The 15,544-nt window shown below is 29.7% G+C and overlaps 2 protein-coding genes across 2 annotated transcripts; both read right to left on the reverse strand.

Moving 5' to 3' along the window:
• Positions 1–551: 551 nt before the first annotated feature.
• Positions 552–4,990, reverse strand: LOC145959607 (endoglucanase A-like). Its single transcript, XM_083078608.1, has 7 exons — positions 4,848–4,990; positions 4,520–4,583; positions 3,268–3,517; positions 2,774–3,058; positions 2,238–2,578; positions 1,738–1,987; positions 552–1,574 (listed from the first exon to the last, which is right to left on the reverse strand). Exons 2-7 carry the CDS (start codon positions 4,547–4,549, stop codon positions 1,240–1,242), a joined length of 1,491 nt encoding a protein of 496 aa, XP_082934734.1. The 5' UTR covers positions 4,550–4,583; positions 4,848–4,990; the 3' UTR covers positions 552–1,239.
• A 1,224-nt stretch (positions 4,991–6,214) lies between these two features.
• LOC145959608 (endoglucanase E-4) lies at positions 6,215–11,714 on the reverse strand. Its single transcript, XM_083078610.1, has 7 exons — positions 11,607–11,714; positions 11,143–11,347; positions 9,175–9,403; positions 8,681–8,965; positions 8,145–8,485; positions 7,645–7,894; positions 6,215–7,481 (listed from the first exon to the last, which is right to left on the reverse strand). Exons 2-7 carry the CDS (start codon positions 11,173–11,175, stop codon positions 7,147–7,149), a joined length of 1,473 nt encoding a protein of 490 aa, XP_082934736.1. The 5' UTR covers positions 11,176–11,347; positions 11,607–11,714; the 3' UTR covers positions 6,215–7,146.
• Between the last annotated feature and the right edge of the window lie 3,830 nt (positions 11,715–15,544).

Here is a 15,544-nt window from a genome sequence, read left to right on the forward strand (position 1 = left end):
GTGTCAATGATGATAATAAAGTTGATAATAATGTTGAACAATATTGATTTGAATATACTTTCGTGAAATATCATGTATTATTTTTGTTTCATCGAGATGTTCCTTTTCTTTTCGTATATTTGTGATAAAAAATAATGAACTTATTAATAAAATAATTTTTCAAAATATATCAATTACTTATTATAATTAAAAAAATAAACAATATTTTCGGGATGGAATTTTATCATTGATATAATCTCACACATATAAAAATATTATTCATATATATATGTATTTCAACCATATAAATTTGTCAGAGAGACATTAAAATTTCAAATTAATATAATTTCATGCATATATACATTTCATCGAAAATCATCGGTATTATTCAAAAGCTATTATAATTATGCGACAAGAAAAATTTCTATATAAAAATAACTTCTCTGTTTTCTGTTTTATTTTAAACAAAACTTTATTAAATTATAATCAATGTTATAACTAATACAATTTGATTTATTTAAAAAAAAAGCAGTATGGTCTAATTATAAATTAGTCTAATTATATAACAAGAATGCTGCATGTTTGATGTAAATTAACTGACGCCAAAAAAATTAATATATTTTGTACATTTTTGGTTTATAAAATATAACGAGTATACATATAATAATAGATTTAATATATAAAATAACAGACATAAAATAACAGATTTAATCAAATTAACTTAATTTAATTTAATTAATCTTTCAAATATATTAAGAGATGTAAATTAGAATAAGACATACATAAATACATACTAAAGAAGTTGAGAATATTTACAAAACGTGCAGATAGTTTTTAATCGATTATGTATTTTCTTATCGTAATTCATCATGACTTCCATATGTGAACAAAAAAGCTTACCTATATACTTATATATGTATATACTTATGTATATATTTATATATTTATATATGTTTTCATTCTTCTGAAAGCTGTTTAATCTCTGTTTTTCTCTATACTATGTATAGTCATGATTAATGACTTCTCTCGTCTAAGCATGTTTCTATTTGAATGCTTTGGAAGACATTATGCGATTATACGACATTTAAATATAATGCTATCTTTACTATAAGATAAAATTAATATTACAAGTCAAATTAAATGAAATGCATATTTTGTACATTAAATATTCTATTTTACAAAAGAACATCATGCACACACGACAAAGAGTTTATTTAATTTCTAAACACGAAAATATTTCTATGCATATGTCAATTACAGCTATGATAAATTAATTTGATTGAATAGCCTGTCGTAACTAGAAGGAGACATACACAACCGCCAACAATGCAGTTGTAACAGTTTGGCGAGCACGCAGGTAAAACCAGCATTATAATCTATCCTGACATTCGTATAAATAGGTTCGTATCGAATATCAAGGAACCCATCAGTTGCATTAGGTCCGGAAACTAGAGCACCATAAAGAATCTGCGGATTCGGTTCATTTTTCCTATATTGTTCCCATCCGCACCACTTTGGTTGGTGCGGACAAGAAGATGCAATATGATACGGCTGTTGCGGTGAATTAATACCGTATCCGACCACGTAACTTCTTCCTAAAAATTGTACGAAAGTAAAAAGGAATCCAACAAAAATAAAAAAAAATTCGATTCAATCAATAAAAACCGATAAAATAATATTATTATTATGTAGAATATAAGCGTCGAGTACAAACGTAATTTCTTTTTGAATACAAGATCACTTTTATTCAAGTTTTACCTGCTTTTAAACCCAGTATATAATCAATCTGTTCTTTGGCAAATTTATAATATTGATGCGAGGGACCAATTTCAAAATCAGCAGCTTCCAAGCAAATAAAAGCTACATTAGCGGCATGAGAAAGAGTACCTAATTTATCGATATACAAGAGACCCATAGGCGTGCGTGTCTGTTGATGCACTGAGAAGTCGCAAAAATCGCGAACAGCTTTCTGATATTCCAATTTTCCTGTTAATTGAGCTAGCAACACCTACGAGAAATTAGAAAAAATTATATTAACCGAAGGACTAAAAGCTAAAGATATTAAATAAGACGAGATACTTTCTCATTTAGTAAATTATTATTCATAATTTATTTTGCAATCGAAAAGACCTTAATTTAAAAAAATCTAAAATTGTCAAAAAATTAAAAATCTTGTCGAGCCGATAGATAAATTATCACGATAAATATAATAAAAATCATATAAATAAATAAATTATTAAAGAGAGTTCTCGTTGTACCTGAACTCCGGCAATCTTGTTGTTATAAGAGAATTCATTCGGACGTTTCTCGAGATGGAAATACTGGTAATGATTTTCAGCATTATCGAGATAATAGAAGTGTGGATACGCCTTGTGGAGCCAAATAGCAGCCCACGCTAGCTCGTCGCCGTAATCAGTGTTATTATAATATAATTGCACATTTTCTATCCCTTTGTGATAAAATCCACGATAATGATTGGCCAAACTGTAAATTTCTTTCGCATGCTTGAGACATTTGGCGCTATACTCGGGATCGACTCTTCTGAAGACGATACTCGAAGCTGCGAGAGCTGCTGCTGTTTCGCCGGCGACATCAGAGCCTACGATCGATTAATCACAAATCAAGCAAAATAAATGCGCATATAATAAATAAATCGAATAATTACATGTAAAAGATACATTAAATATTTACATGTATTATACATGTAGATCCCACAATATATTTTTTATTTATCTTTTTATCTTCTAAATAAATTATAAATATTTTTTATATATAGATTTATTCACATATATACCGGGATGTTCCGGATCGATTTTGTAGGCTGGTCTGTACGTGCCACGTGATAGCTCTTCGGGTCTCCCCCAAAACGTTTCAGTCAAATAAAATTCGCCTATTTGTCCGTACAATACATTATGGCTTACGTGACACTTGATGAAGTAATCGGTAGCCCATTTGATAGTTTTACGGATTTCGTCGAGTTGATTAGCGATGTTAAAAGCTTCCGGCCAACTGACTGCACCCCAAGCCAAAACTGTCGTCGCGAAAGCCATTGTGAAACCGAACTTTACATAATTATGACCTGAACAAAGAGAACAAGCGTGATATTTCGCGAAATAAATTGTACGGTTTTTTATAGTCTCATAAATCATTGTATCGTCATTAATCCGCCAAACAAGGATATATTTTTGTATGATTCCTATTTAGGGGTTAACAAATTTAAATAATTTTATCGAACAATTTTCCTATTATTTTTTTCAATTCTCCAAGCGACTCCTAGTAGTTTATTACCATCATAGTATCCTCCGGTTAGATCTTCACACTGCCAACCAGCGTCATGCAATGCAGAATCGCCTCGCCATGGGATTCTATTGTCTTTTGGTAATTCCCCAGAACGCTGCGCTTCATAAAACAACAATGAAAGCTTCAGGACTTTGTAATATTCTTTCTTGTCGCCGTCAAAACCTACTTTCTCAATGTTGTCATGTATACCATAGGCATTTATCCTATACGTTGAGGTAATCAATAATGCCAGTAGAATCTGTCAACAAATAACACATTAACGGGCGCTTAATACCATCATCGAATTGCAAAGCGTTCTCCGAGAACACATGTAATGATGATTATACAGTGTACCGAAAATAATGTAGAGCAATGTCGTGTAAAATCTTAAATTTTCCACATAGTCTACGGTCTTATAACATAATCTGCGCGATCAAGGTTTACATAAAGTAAAGTCGATTGCTCGCAGTTGAAGTCAAGTTGAAGAAGGCGATGAATAAAATTTTCGAGCGTGGTGCTAAGCATTTCCAATTTGGATGGACAATAGAATTTTAATGATATTACATTGCATAACGCCATGAAACTAATTCACGACGATAATAAAATAAATATGAGAATTGATATTTCTTGATGATCACTTTTTTGGCTGATTCAATTTACGTAAATTTCTCGAAAAGTAAAATATTGCGATTGTATCAATTGCTTATCAAGAAATTATACAGAATGATGCTTATAAAGAAAATTTCTCCATCTCGGATATTTCTTTGGCGGAATGTTTTTGGCTCGAAGTTAAAACGCATATAAATTTCGCTCAACCGATTGTAAAGTCTAAGAAACGAATATATAATGGCGATAATATTATAAAAATAAATAGTAATAAAGACGCGCTGAGAAAAGGACAAAGAAAAGTTGACATTCCGGTAGGATTTTCGTTTACATAAAAAAAAAATATTACAAAAAAAAACAATAATAATTTATCGAATATATAATCGTTATTTTTAAATATCATAAATTTCCGTTGTTTAAAATTAGCAAATTATTAGTGATCATAGATTAATAATAAAGGTTTTCAGAAAAACTTTTAAAGGTTTATTTTTTCCTGTAATTTATTACGCGTTTTTTTGCACTATTCTGTCTCTCCTTCACGCGCATTTGTTCGCACGCGACGCATGTTCAAACATTCTAGCGTGACAATGCAACAGCTATAATTAATATATATTTTCGAATCACAACATTAACGATTATTGACAAAAAAACTCACCGTGACGTAGACAAAGAGACTGAATTTCATTTTGTCTTCGCGATGCTGTCGTCCCGGAAGGTCTCTAAAATCAAAAGTAGATAACAATTTCCATAAATATTCCAATTATTTTATAAATATTATTATTGAAGAATAAAGTTTACAGCAATTATGGATTGAATAAAAGAATAAACCTGAGAAACTGAAACGTTTTATGTATTTCGGTAAATGTTTATTAATTCGATAAATAAATGCATTTTTTCGATGATTTTTACTTTTGTTTGTAAAATGAGAAAATTGACGTAAAACGCGTGTAGTATTTTAAAATAATGTCGAAATTTAAACTCACTGCAATTACAAATTCTTTATCTGTTGGCCAAATTTGAATCCGCTTACAATGTCACGATCTCGACGAAAACTCACGAGAAATTGAAAGATCCACGTTTGACAATCGAAGTCTTTCTGTTTCTTCTCTTAAGTCTTTGTGTTTCTTACGTTATATTATGTTTTGCAGACAAAGTCAAACTTCTGGAACCGTTGGTATACCTACAACGAAACACAGCAATTTATATTCGCTCTATTCTTATTCTACTCCTTTGTATATACGTTTAAAGTATGCGATTATTCCAATTTTTTTTATTATTTTGTTTCGTGAATTTTCTGTACACTTGTATGTATGAAAGAATTCTTAGAATCCATCCATTCTCATAAATTCGACATATACAGAAAATAGATTAACTTACGATGTATACATATGCATAATCGTCGCGTGTAACTTTCATTGAATTGAATGATTTCTTATTGAATGAATTCTTGTTGAATCTTTTTTTTAGTCGTTCCACTTCGAGACAAATTAATGATTAGCAATCAGCACCACAGTTGGCGTTAAAGACTCTTAGTTTTCTGTAATTCATACACTTCGCGTCTTACATCAAGGTTTCCGAAATTCTACCTTTTCTAACGTGCAACTTTAAATACCAACTTGTTATTATAACATATAATAATGTATAGATTTTTTGTCAAAGAAACTTTTTTTCACAAAAAATGAAAATTATATGTATTTGTTATTGTACGAATCGTTTATATAGAACATGGAGAATTTGCGCGTTCAATGCATCTATGAAGAAAATCTAGTTTGGAAAATTAACGATAATTAATAAATATTAACGCGAATTTATTCAATTTCAATTCAATTATTTGTAAGCACGTATTTGATTGCGAGATTGTATTCATATAATTCTCGAAATGAAAGGGATGCCAGTAAAAGATTTCGAATAGAAAATAGAACTAGCTCAAGTAGAAAATTTATCATTATTTGATTTTTAACGTTTCACACTTGTTCAAATAGAAAATCTACTATTATTTGGTTTCTGAATATTATTACATATTTCAATAATGACATAATCACGTGTCAATGATGATAATAAAGTTGATAATAACGTTGAACAATATTGATTTGAATATACTTTCGTGAAATATCATGTATTATTTTTGTTTCATCGAGATGTTCCTTTTCTTTTCGTATATTTGTGATAAAAAATAATGAACTTATTAATAAAATAATTTTTCAAAATATATCAATTACTTATTATAATTAAAAAAATAAACAATATTTTCGGGATGGAATTTTATCATTGATATAATCTCACACATATAAAAATATTATTCATATATATATGTATTTCAACCATATAAATTTGTCAGAGAGACATTAAAATTTCAAATTAATATAATTTCATGCATATATACATTTCATCGAAAATCATCGGTATTATTCAAAAGCTATTATAATTATGCGACAAGAAAAATTTCTATATAAAAATAACTTCTCTGTTTTCTGTTTTATTTTAAACAAAACTTTATTAAATTATAATCAATGTTATAACTAATACAATTTGATTTATTTAAAAAAAAAAGCAGTATGGTCTAATTATAAATTAGTCTAATTATATAACAAGAATGCTGCATGTTTGATGTAAATTAACTGACGCCAAAAAAATTAATATATTTTGTACATTTTTGGTTTATAAAATATAACGAGTATACATATAATAATAGATTTAATATATAAAATAACAGATATAAAATAACAGATTTAATCAAATTAACTTAATTTAATTTAATTAATCTTTCAAATATATTAAGAGATGTAAATTAGAATAAGACATACATAAATACATACTAAAGAAGTTGAGAATATTTACAAAACGTGCAGATAGTTTTTAATCGATTATGTATTTTCTTATCGTAATTCATCATGACTTCCATATGTGAACAAAAAAGCTTACCTATATACTTATATATGTATATACTTATGTATATATTTATATATTTATATATGTTTTCATTCTTCTGAAAGCTGTTTAATCTCTGTTTTTCTCTATGCTATGTATAGCCATGATTAATGACTTCTCTCGTCTAAGCATGTTTCTATTTGAATGCTTTGGAAGACATTATGCGATTATACGATATTTCAATATAATGCTATCTTTACTATAAGATAAAATTAATATTACGAGTCAAATTAAATGAAATGCATATTTTGTACATTAAATATTCTATTTTACATAAGAACATCATGCACACACGACAAAGAGTCTATTTAATTTCTAAATACGGAAATATTTCTATACATATGTCAATTACAGCTATGACAAATTAATTTGATTGAATAGCCTGTCGTAACTAGAAGGAGACATATATATCTCATAACAATGCAGTTGTAACAGTTTGGAGAGCACGCAGGTAAAACCAGCATTATAATCTATCCTGACACCCGTATAATTACCGTCGTGTCGATTATCAAAGAAATCATCATTTTTATTAGGTCCGGAAACTAGAGCACCATAAAGAACCTGCGGATTCGATATAGTTTGGCTATACTCTTGCAATCCGCAGAACTTTGGTCGATGCGGACAAGAAGATGCAATATGATGCAGCTGTTGCGGTGAATTAATACCGTATCCGACCACGTAACTTTTTCCTAAAAATTGTACGAAAGTAAAAAAGAATACAACAAAAATAAAAAAAAATTCGATTCAATCAATAAAAACCGATAAAATAATATTATTATTATGTAGAATATAAGCGTCGAGTACAAACGTAATTTCTTTTTGAATACAAGATCACTTTTATTCAAGTTTTACCTGCTTTTAAACCCAGTATATAATCAATCTGTTCTTTGGCAAATTTATAATATTGATGCGAGGGACCAATTTCAAAATCAGCAGCTTCCAAGCAAATAAAAGCTACATTAGCGGCATGAGAAAGAGTACCTAATTTATCGATATACAAAAGACCCATAGGCGTGCGTGTCTGTTGATGCACTGAGAAGTCGCAAAAATCGCGAACAGCTTTCTGATATTCCAATTTTCCTGTTAATTGAGCTAGCAACACCTACGAGAAATTAGAAAAAATTATATTAACCGAAGGACTAAAAGCTAAAGATATTAAATAAGACGAGATACTTTCTCATTTAGTAAATTATTATTCATAATTTATTTTGCAATCGAAAAGACCTTAATTTAAAAAAATCTAAAATTGTCAAAAAATTAAAAATCTTGTCGAGCCGAGAGATAAATTATCACGATAAATATAATAAAAATCATATAAATAAATAAATTATTAAAGAGAGTTCTCGTTGTACCTGAACTCCGGCAATCTTGTTGTTATAAGAGAATTCATTCGGACGTTTCTCGAGATGGAAATACTGGTAATGATTTTCAGCATTATCGAGATAATAGAAGTGTGGATACGCCTTGTGGAGCCAAATAGCAGCCCACGCTAGCTCGTCGCCGTAATCAGTGTTATTATAATATAATTGCACATTTTCTATCCCTTTGTGATAAAAGTCACGATAATGATTGGCCAAACTGTAAATTTCTTTCGCATGCTTGAGACATTTGGCGCTATACTCGGGATCGACTCTTCTGAAGACGATACTCGAAGCTGCGAGAGCTGCTGCTGTTTCGCCGGCGACATCAGAGCCTACGATCGATTAATCACAAATCAAGCAAAATAAATGCGCATATAATAAATAAATCGAATAATTACATGTAAAAGATACATTAAATATTTACATGTATTATACATGTAGATCCCACAATATATTTTTTATTTATCTTTTTATCTTCTAAATAAATTATAAATATTTTTTATATATAGATTTATTCACATATATACCGGGATGTTCCGGATCGATTTTGTAGGCTGGTCTGTACGTGCCACGTGGTAGCTCTTCGGGTCTTCCCCAAAACGTTTCAGTCAAATAAAATTCGCCTATTTGTCCGTACAATACATTATGGCTTACGTGACACTTGATGAAGTAATCGGTAGCCCATTTGATAGTTTTACGGATTTCGTCGAGTTGATTAGCGATGTTAAAAGCTTCCGGCCAACTGACTGCACCCCAAGCCAAAACTGTCGTCGCGAAAGCCATTGTGAAACCGAACTTTACATAATTATGACCTGAACAAAGAGAACAAGCGTGATATTTCGCGAAATAAATTGTACGGTTTTTTATAGTCTCATAAATCATTGTATCGTCATTAATCCGCCAAACAAGGATATATTTTTGTATGATTCCTATTTAGGGGTTAACAAATTTAAATAATTTTATCGAACAATTTTCCTATTATTTTTTTCAATTCTCCAAGCGACTCCTAGTAGTTTATTACCATCATAGTATCCTCCGGTTAGATCTTCACCCTGCCAACCAGCGTCATGCAATGCAGAATCGCCTCGCCATGGGATTCTATTGTCTTTTGGTAATTCCCCAGAACGCTGCGCTTCATAAAACAACAATGAAAGCTTCAGGACTTCGGCATAATCTTTCTCGATTTGCTTGTCATCTATTTCAAAGGCATTTATCCTATACGTTGAAGTAATCAATAATGCCAGTAGAATCTGTCAACAAATAACACATTAACAGGCGCTTAATATCATCATCGAATGGCAAAAGCGTTCTCCAAGAGCGTATGTAATGATGATTTTGCAGTGCACGTGCACCAAGAATAATGTAGAGCAATGTCGTGTAAAGTCTTAAATTTTGCATATAGTCTACAGTCTTATAACATAATCTGCGCGATCAAGGTTTACGTAAAGTAAAGTCGATTTCTCGTAACTTTACGAGTTAAAGCGATGAAGAAAATTCTCGAGCGTGGCGCTAAGCATTTCCAATTCGGACGACCAAATTTTAGTGATTTTGCACCGCATTACGCGATAAAACTAATTCACGACGATAATAAAATAAATATGAGAATTGATATATCTTGATGATCATTTTATAATCACTTTTTTCGGCTGATCCAATTTACCTAAATTTCTCGAAAAGTAATATCTTGAGTATATTGTGATTGTATTAATTGTAGAACGATGCATACAAAAAATCTCTATCTCGAATCTTGTTTTTATTCTTCTTTTTATTGCAACTAGAGATCTAGTTCTCCAATTTATTTCGAACAAAAGTATCGAATAATTGACTTCAACAGATACGATGTACACGAAAATTCAAGTGTATTATAAATACATGAATGTATAAGAATGATCGATGTTAACAGTTTGAGCTAGAAAAATTTTCGTTAATAATGCGTTATCAAAAGTCTTAAAGAAAGATAATATAGATAAACGTAAGATTCAAACCAAATAAAAGTGATAATTTAATTTTTTTATGAGTTATATTTTTTAACTAGACCGAGAGGAATTCGAAAATTGTTAAATTTATTAAATTTTTGTTATCGACAAATATTATGTTTTTTTTTTTAATAAAATCTTTGAAATAAGAAATATCTCTCTCAAATCGTCTCTCAAATTATTAATTTATATTTCTCAATCGTTATAATTTAAGCGAATTTCTTTCTCTCTTTTTCTCTCTCGATTATTTTTATCATTTTATTTAAATATATCTCTAAAACAAAATCGCCATGAAATATCTAATTCATGATTATGAGAAACCGATATATCTGAGAAAAAAGGAAAGAGTAAGTTTGGAAGTGCGTTTGATCCCGCTTCCTCGTCGCCAAAGCATACTTCAGCTTTCCAAGAAATTCACAATTCGTCGATCGTGTAATTTCTGTACAAACGCCAGTAGCTTTGGCAAATATCGGCCTTACATGAATTTGTATATTTCTATTTGCGTGGGAACTTCTTTCGTGGAGCGTTTTTGAAACATGTTCGAAGTAAGATCGCATACAATTTCGCTTCGCCAATTGTAAAGTCTGAGAAACGAATATATAATAACGATAATATTAAAAATAAATAGTAACAAAGATGCGCTAAGAAAAAGACAAACGAAAATCGACATTCTGTTAGAATTTTTGTCTACACGAAAAACAAAAAAATTACAAGACGCGACAATTTATCGAATATACAACTGTTACTTTTAAATATCTCAAATTTCCATTGTTAAAAATTAGCAAATTACTATATAATTTGCTATAATTATCATAGATTAATAATAAAGATTAATAATCAAGAAAATCTTCTAAAGGTTATTTTTTGCTGTAATTTATTATGTGTTTTCTTGCACTCTTCTGTCTCTCCTTTACGTGAATTTTGCTGCATGTTCAAACATTCGAACGTAATGTAATGTAACAGATATAATTCCAAGTCGTGACATCAGAGATTATTAATGAAAACGAACTCACCATGACGCACATGACAATGAAGCCAAGTTTCATTTTGTCTTCGCGATGTTCCGAAAGCGTTAACACGACGTGACGTGACGATCACATGAATTTAAAAATTTTACGTGTGATATTGTCTATCTTGACAAGACGTCGGCGTGAATCTGCGTATTCCGCGCGAAAGCGTTGCACCTTCCTTCGCAAAGCGCACGTTTGTTATATCTCTCTAAAATCAAAAATGGATATTAATAAATTTTCATAAATATCCAATTATTTCATAAATATTGTTATTGAAGAATAGTCTATAGCGCAATTATGAATTGAAAAACAAAAATAAACCCGAGAAACTGAAATGAATTTCGATAAACTTTTATTAATTCGATAAATAAGTATATTTTTTCGATGATTTTTACTTTTATTTGCAAATCGAGAAAATTGACATAAAACGCGTAATATTTTAAAATAGTGTCAAAATTTAAACTCACTGCAATTACAAATTCTTCATCTGTTGATAAATTTGAATACGCTTACAATGTTGTGATCTCGACGAAAACTCATGAGAAATTGAAAGATCTCAAGTTTGGCAATCAAAGTCTTTCTTTTCTTCTCTTAAGTCTTTGTGTTTCTTATGTTATATTATGTTTTGCAGCAAAGTCAAACTTCTGGAAACGTTGATATTTATATTTGCGACAAAACACAGCGTTTTATATCCGCTCTTTTCTTATTCTATTCCCTTTATATTTTTTTATTTCGAAAATCGATTAACTTATATTGTACATATGCATATGTATACATTTATTACTGATATTAATATCGATCCAATTATTCAGATAGCGAGAATATATTTGAGAAGAACTTGTCGCAAATTGCATTGGCGGGTAATTATTATGATAATGGCAATTTATATTAAACGTATTAAGATTCTCTTTGAAAATTTGAGGTCAGTAAATATATGTCATGGAATATTAGCATCGATATTATTGCTCTTGAAAGCTGTGTATATTATGAAGTCACTATGCGTGTTATTGTTGAATTATTAATGTCAAGATATGGGAATATAGAAAATTCAGAAATTAATTAACGCAGTTAATACAGTATAAATGAGCTTAATGATTGATAATTATCAAACTGTAAGTATGTTAATTTTATGCTTGGAAATATTGCGTTACGAATACGTTTTATTGACACAATATTATAATTTAGAATATCCCTAGCAATTTATTGTTGAATTTAAAAATTTATAACTTTATAACTTTTATTTATAACTTTTTATGACTTTATACAATATGCTTTCATCTTAGTATTCAATTTATTGTCGCATCTTAATATTTATTGTTTGTTGCAAACTCGATCATCAGTAATATATTTTTAATAATAATTATTTTCACTTTCTTTGTAAAATCTATTTAATGATATTAACGAGAATAGACAGCTTTACTAATTAGCTTGAAAATTTATAATTAAAATATAATAACAGATTTAATATATATATAAAATAACAGATTTAATCAAATTAACTTAATTTAATAAAAGCGACCTTTCAGGGGTCTTCCGTGCAATTGGCATTGCATCCATCGAGCGAGATGACAACATCGCTCTGGAGTCGCATATCACTGTGTTAAAAAGCGACATTAGTATGAGGTCTGGATAGCTCAGTGATTTAGAGCAGTTGCCCGAAAAGTGAAAGACTTGGGTTCGATTCTCGATCCAGCCACTTGCACCTCACATATTTTTCTAGTCCACGAATATTGCTTTCTAGCAATTATTCGTTGGGCTTCGATGGATTCTGTCGCTGGTTGACCAAATGGGCGTGTAGACACGTCTGACTTCCTCCTACATCCCTATCTTTACTCTATAGTATAAATATATAAAAATATATTCATACTATTACTACTACTTCTTGGTATCAGGTAATATCACAGGTATCATCCGTCAAAAAAAAACCATAAGTAGAGCTCGCTAAACTGAACTAAAAAGTTCTATACCATTTTGCAAACAACCACGTAAAATTTCGAGATATTAATTAAAAAAGATTGGTTAATAAGCGCGCGTTCGGTGTGATTAGGCAGTCGGCCATTTTAGCGAGGACGGTGCGAAGTGATTGGATCGTATTTTTATGACATTTCCACGCGGTTTTGTCAGAAATTTTAATCACTTTCTAGTCAAATAATTATTTTTCAAATAAGGACCATATTGATTTTTAAATGTTAAAAATGGTTTTTATTTGAAAAATAATTATTTGACTAGAAAGTGATTAAAATTTCTTACAAAACCGCGTGGGAATATTGCAAAAATACAATCCCATCACTCCGCGTTGTCCTCGCTGGAATGGCCGACTGTCTAATCACGCCAATTGTGCGCTTATTAGCCGATCTTCCTTAATTAATATCTCGAAATTTTACGTGGTTGTTTGCAAAATGGTATAGGACTTTTTAGTTTAGTTTAGCGAGCTCTATTTATGGTTTCTTTTTGACGGATGATACCTGTGACACCCTGTATAATATGGTAAAACTCGTATCATGGAAGATGGAAAAACAGAACTGAGCCAATATCAATAATCAGAATTGATTTTGGATTAGTTTTGTCTTTCCACCTTCCATGATATGAGTTTTACCATATTATATATATAGACACGTCTTATCTCCTTCCGCATACATCCTTATCTTTATTGGAATCAGTCTGACCGTATGTGAAGATACAATTATTGCATCCTTTTAGAACAAGTTGGATTAAATACGATACATCCTTAAATATTATATCGTGTCGAGTTGCTGTGTCATTGAATATTTGGTCAAATAAAAATTTACATTTTGTTTTTCATTGTTTTTCACAACTCACTTACTTCATCTGTATGGTCAATTTTAATAGTTGTATTACTAAATTTTATTTTACACAACCTATAAAAATAAAAAAACAAACAAGTTTTATTAACAAGTATAACTATAAAGCAAAGTACATACATTTATAAAAGTCTACTCATGCTTTTGTCTGTTCCGTAAAAATTTTACGCGTTATTGTTGCGTTATTAATGTCAAGATATGAGGATATAGAAAATTCAGAGATTAATGAACACAGTTAATACAGCATAAATGAGGTTAATAATGATTAATAATTATCAAACTATAAGTATGTTAATTTTATGATTGGAAATATTGCGTTACGAATACATTACGTTTTATTGACACAATATTATAATTTAGTATGTCCTTTCGCAATTTATTGCTGAATATTAAATATAATGTCCTTTCGCAATTTATTGTTGAATATTAAAAATTTATAATTTTTATTTATAACTTTATACAATATGCTTTCATCTTACTATTCAATTTATTGTCACTTCTTAATATTTATCGTTTGTTGCAAATTCGATCATCAGTAATATATTTTTAATAATAATTATCTTTACTTTCTTTGTAAAATCTATTTAATAATATTAACGAGAATAGACAGCTTTATTAATTAGCTTGAAAATTTATAATTGATTGCGAAAGGCAGTTTAATAATTATCTTTTATGTTTTCTCTTTCCACCCAATTATTTTCACAAATTAATATTTTGCTAAATATGTCGCCGTATTTTCAAGATTAGCTTGTCCAGATATATTTAAATGATTATTATATACTATATTATTGAATATTAATATTATTATCAAGACGCCTTGTTGATCGCGTACCAAAATATACAAAGTTCGATCGATTAACTTATAATTAATTTACTAAGCTACCGATTGATGGGCTCACTGACTGACTGACACTGACTGCAAGTTTAATGATGATCGTGAACGACTGAAAAGACGGAGAAGTGGAAACATATTTGCATAAGAAGAGAAGCGAATATCTGTCTTACGGGCTGTTGAATATTATATCACGATGCTACTGCAAAGAAATTTACTTTCGCTTGTCGCACTTATCAGATCATTATCGACCTTGTAAAACCATACTTACAGTTCAGAATCCTTTTAGTGAAATCTTTTTAATAATTAAACTGTTAAGAACAATTATAGATTTTTAAATTATAAAGAGAAAAAATTTTTGCAAAATAAATAAAAAAGTTGAAAATAATTCAATAAATAATTTATACTAATTCGCTCTAATAACTAATATATTGAGCAATCATTATAACATTCAAATAGTGACTATAAAAGTATAAGTATGAAATAATTTTAATAAAACGCCAGTACACACACAACAGATATAAAAGCAGAAGTTTTGTTTTTCTTCTTAGCTTGATAAGCCAAGCTAGATTCTTAGCCGAACAGATTTTTCATTGATGGTTTTTTTAATTAATCGAAATACAATGAAAATAATTAGCTCAGAAAATTAAGTAAACGCAAACGGAAACTCGGATCATTTCAGCGACGATTAAACCGTCGCGTCTAGTTTGCACTGAATATGACATTCTTAAAGAATCTTTTTTTTTATCGT

This window comes from Camponotus vicinus, unplaced genomic scaffold (genome assembly GCF_025532165.1).
Source record: "Camponotus vicinus isolate PSW18456_S1 unplaced genomic scaffold, iyCamVici1.0 SCAF_1, whole genome shotgun sequence".
In the NCBI taxonomy this organism is placed as follows: domain Eukaryota; kingdom Metazoa; phylum Arthropoda; class Insecta; order Hymenoptera; family Formicidae; genus Camponotus; species Camponotus vicinus.

What these genes read in the sequence shown, in the direction of transcription:
- LOC145959607 (XM_083078608.1), bottom strand. Translation starts at nt 4,549, where the DNA reads ATGAAATTCAGTCTCTTTGTCTACGTCACG. An exon ending in GTCTCTTTGTCTACGTCACG is followed by an intron (nt 3,518 to 4,519) that starts GTGAGTTTTTTT and finishes ATTTGTTGACAG; the next exon opens with ATTCTACTGGCATTATTGAT. An exon ending in AATCGATCCGGAACATCCCG is followed by an intron (nt 2,579 to 2,773) that starts GTATATATGTGA and finishes AATCGATCGTAG; the next exon opens with GCTCTGATGTCGCCGGCGAA.
- LOC145959608 (XM_083078610.1), bottom strand. Translation starts at nt 11,175, where the DNA reads ATGAAACTTGGCTTCATTGTCATGTGCGTCATG. An exon ending in TCATTGTCATGTGCGTCATG is followed by an intron (nt 9,404 to 11,142) that starts GTGAGTTCGTTT and finishes ATTTGTTGACAG; the next exon opens with ATTCTACTGGCATTATTGAT. An exon ending in ACAAGATTGCCGGAGTTCAG is followed by an intron (nt 7,895 to 8,144) that starts GTACAACGAGAA and finishes AATTTCTCGTAG; the next exon opens with GTGTTGCTAGCTCAATTAAC.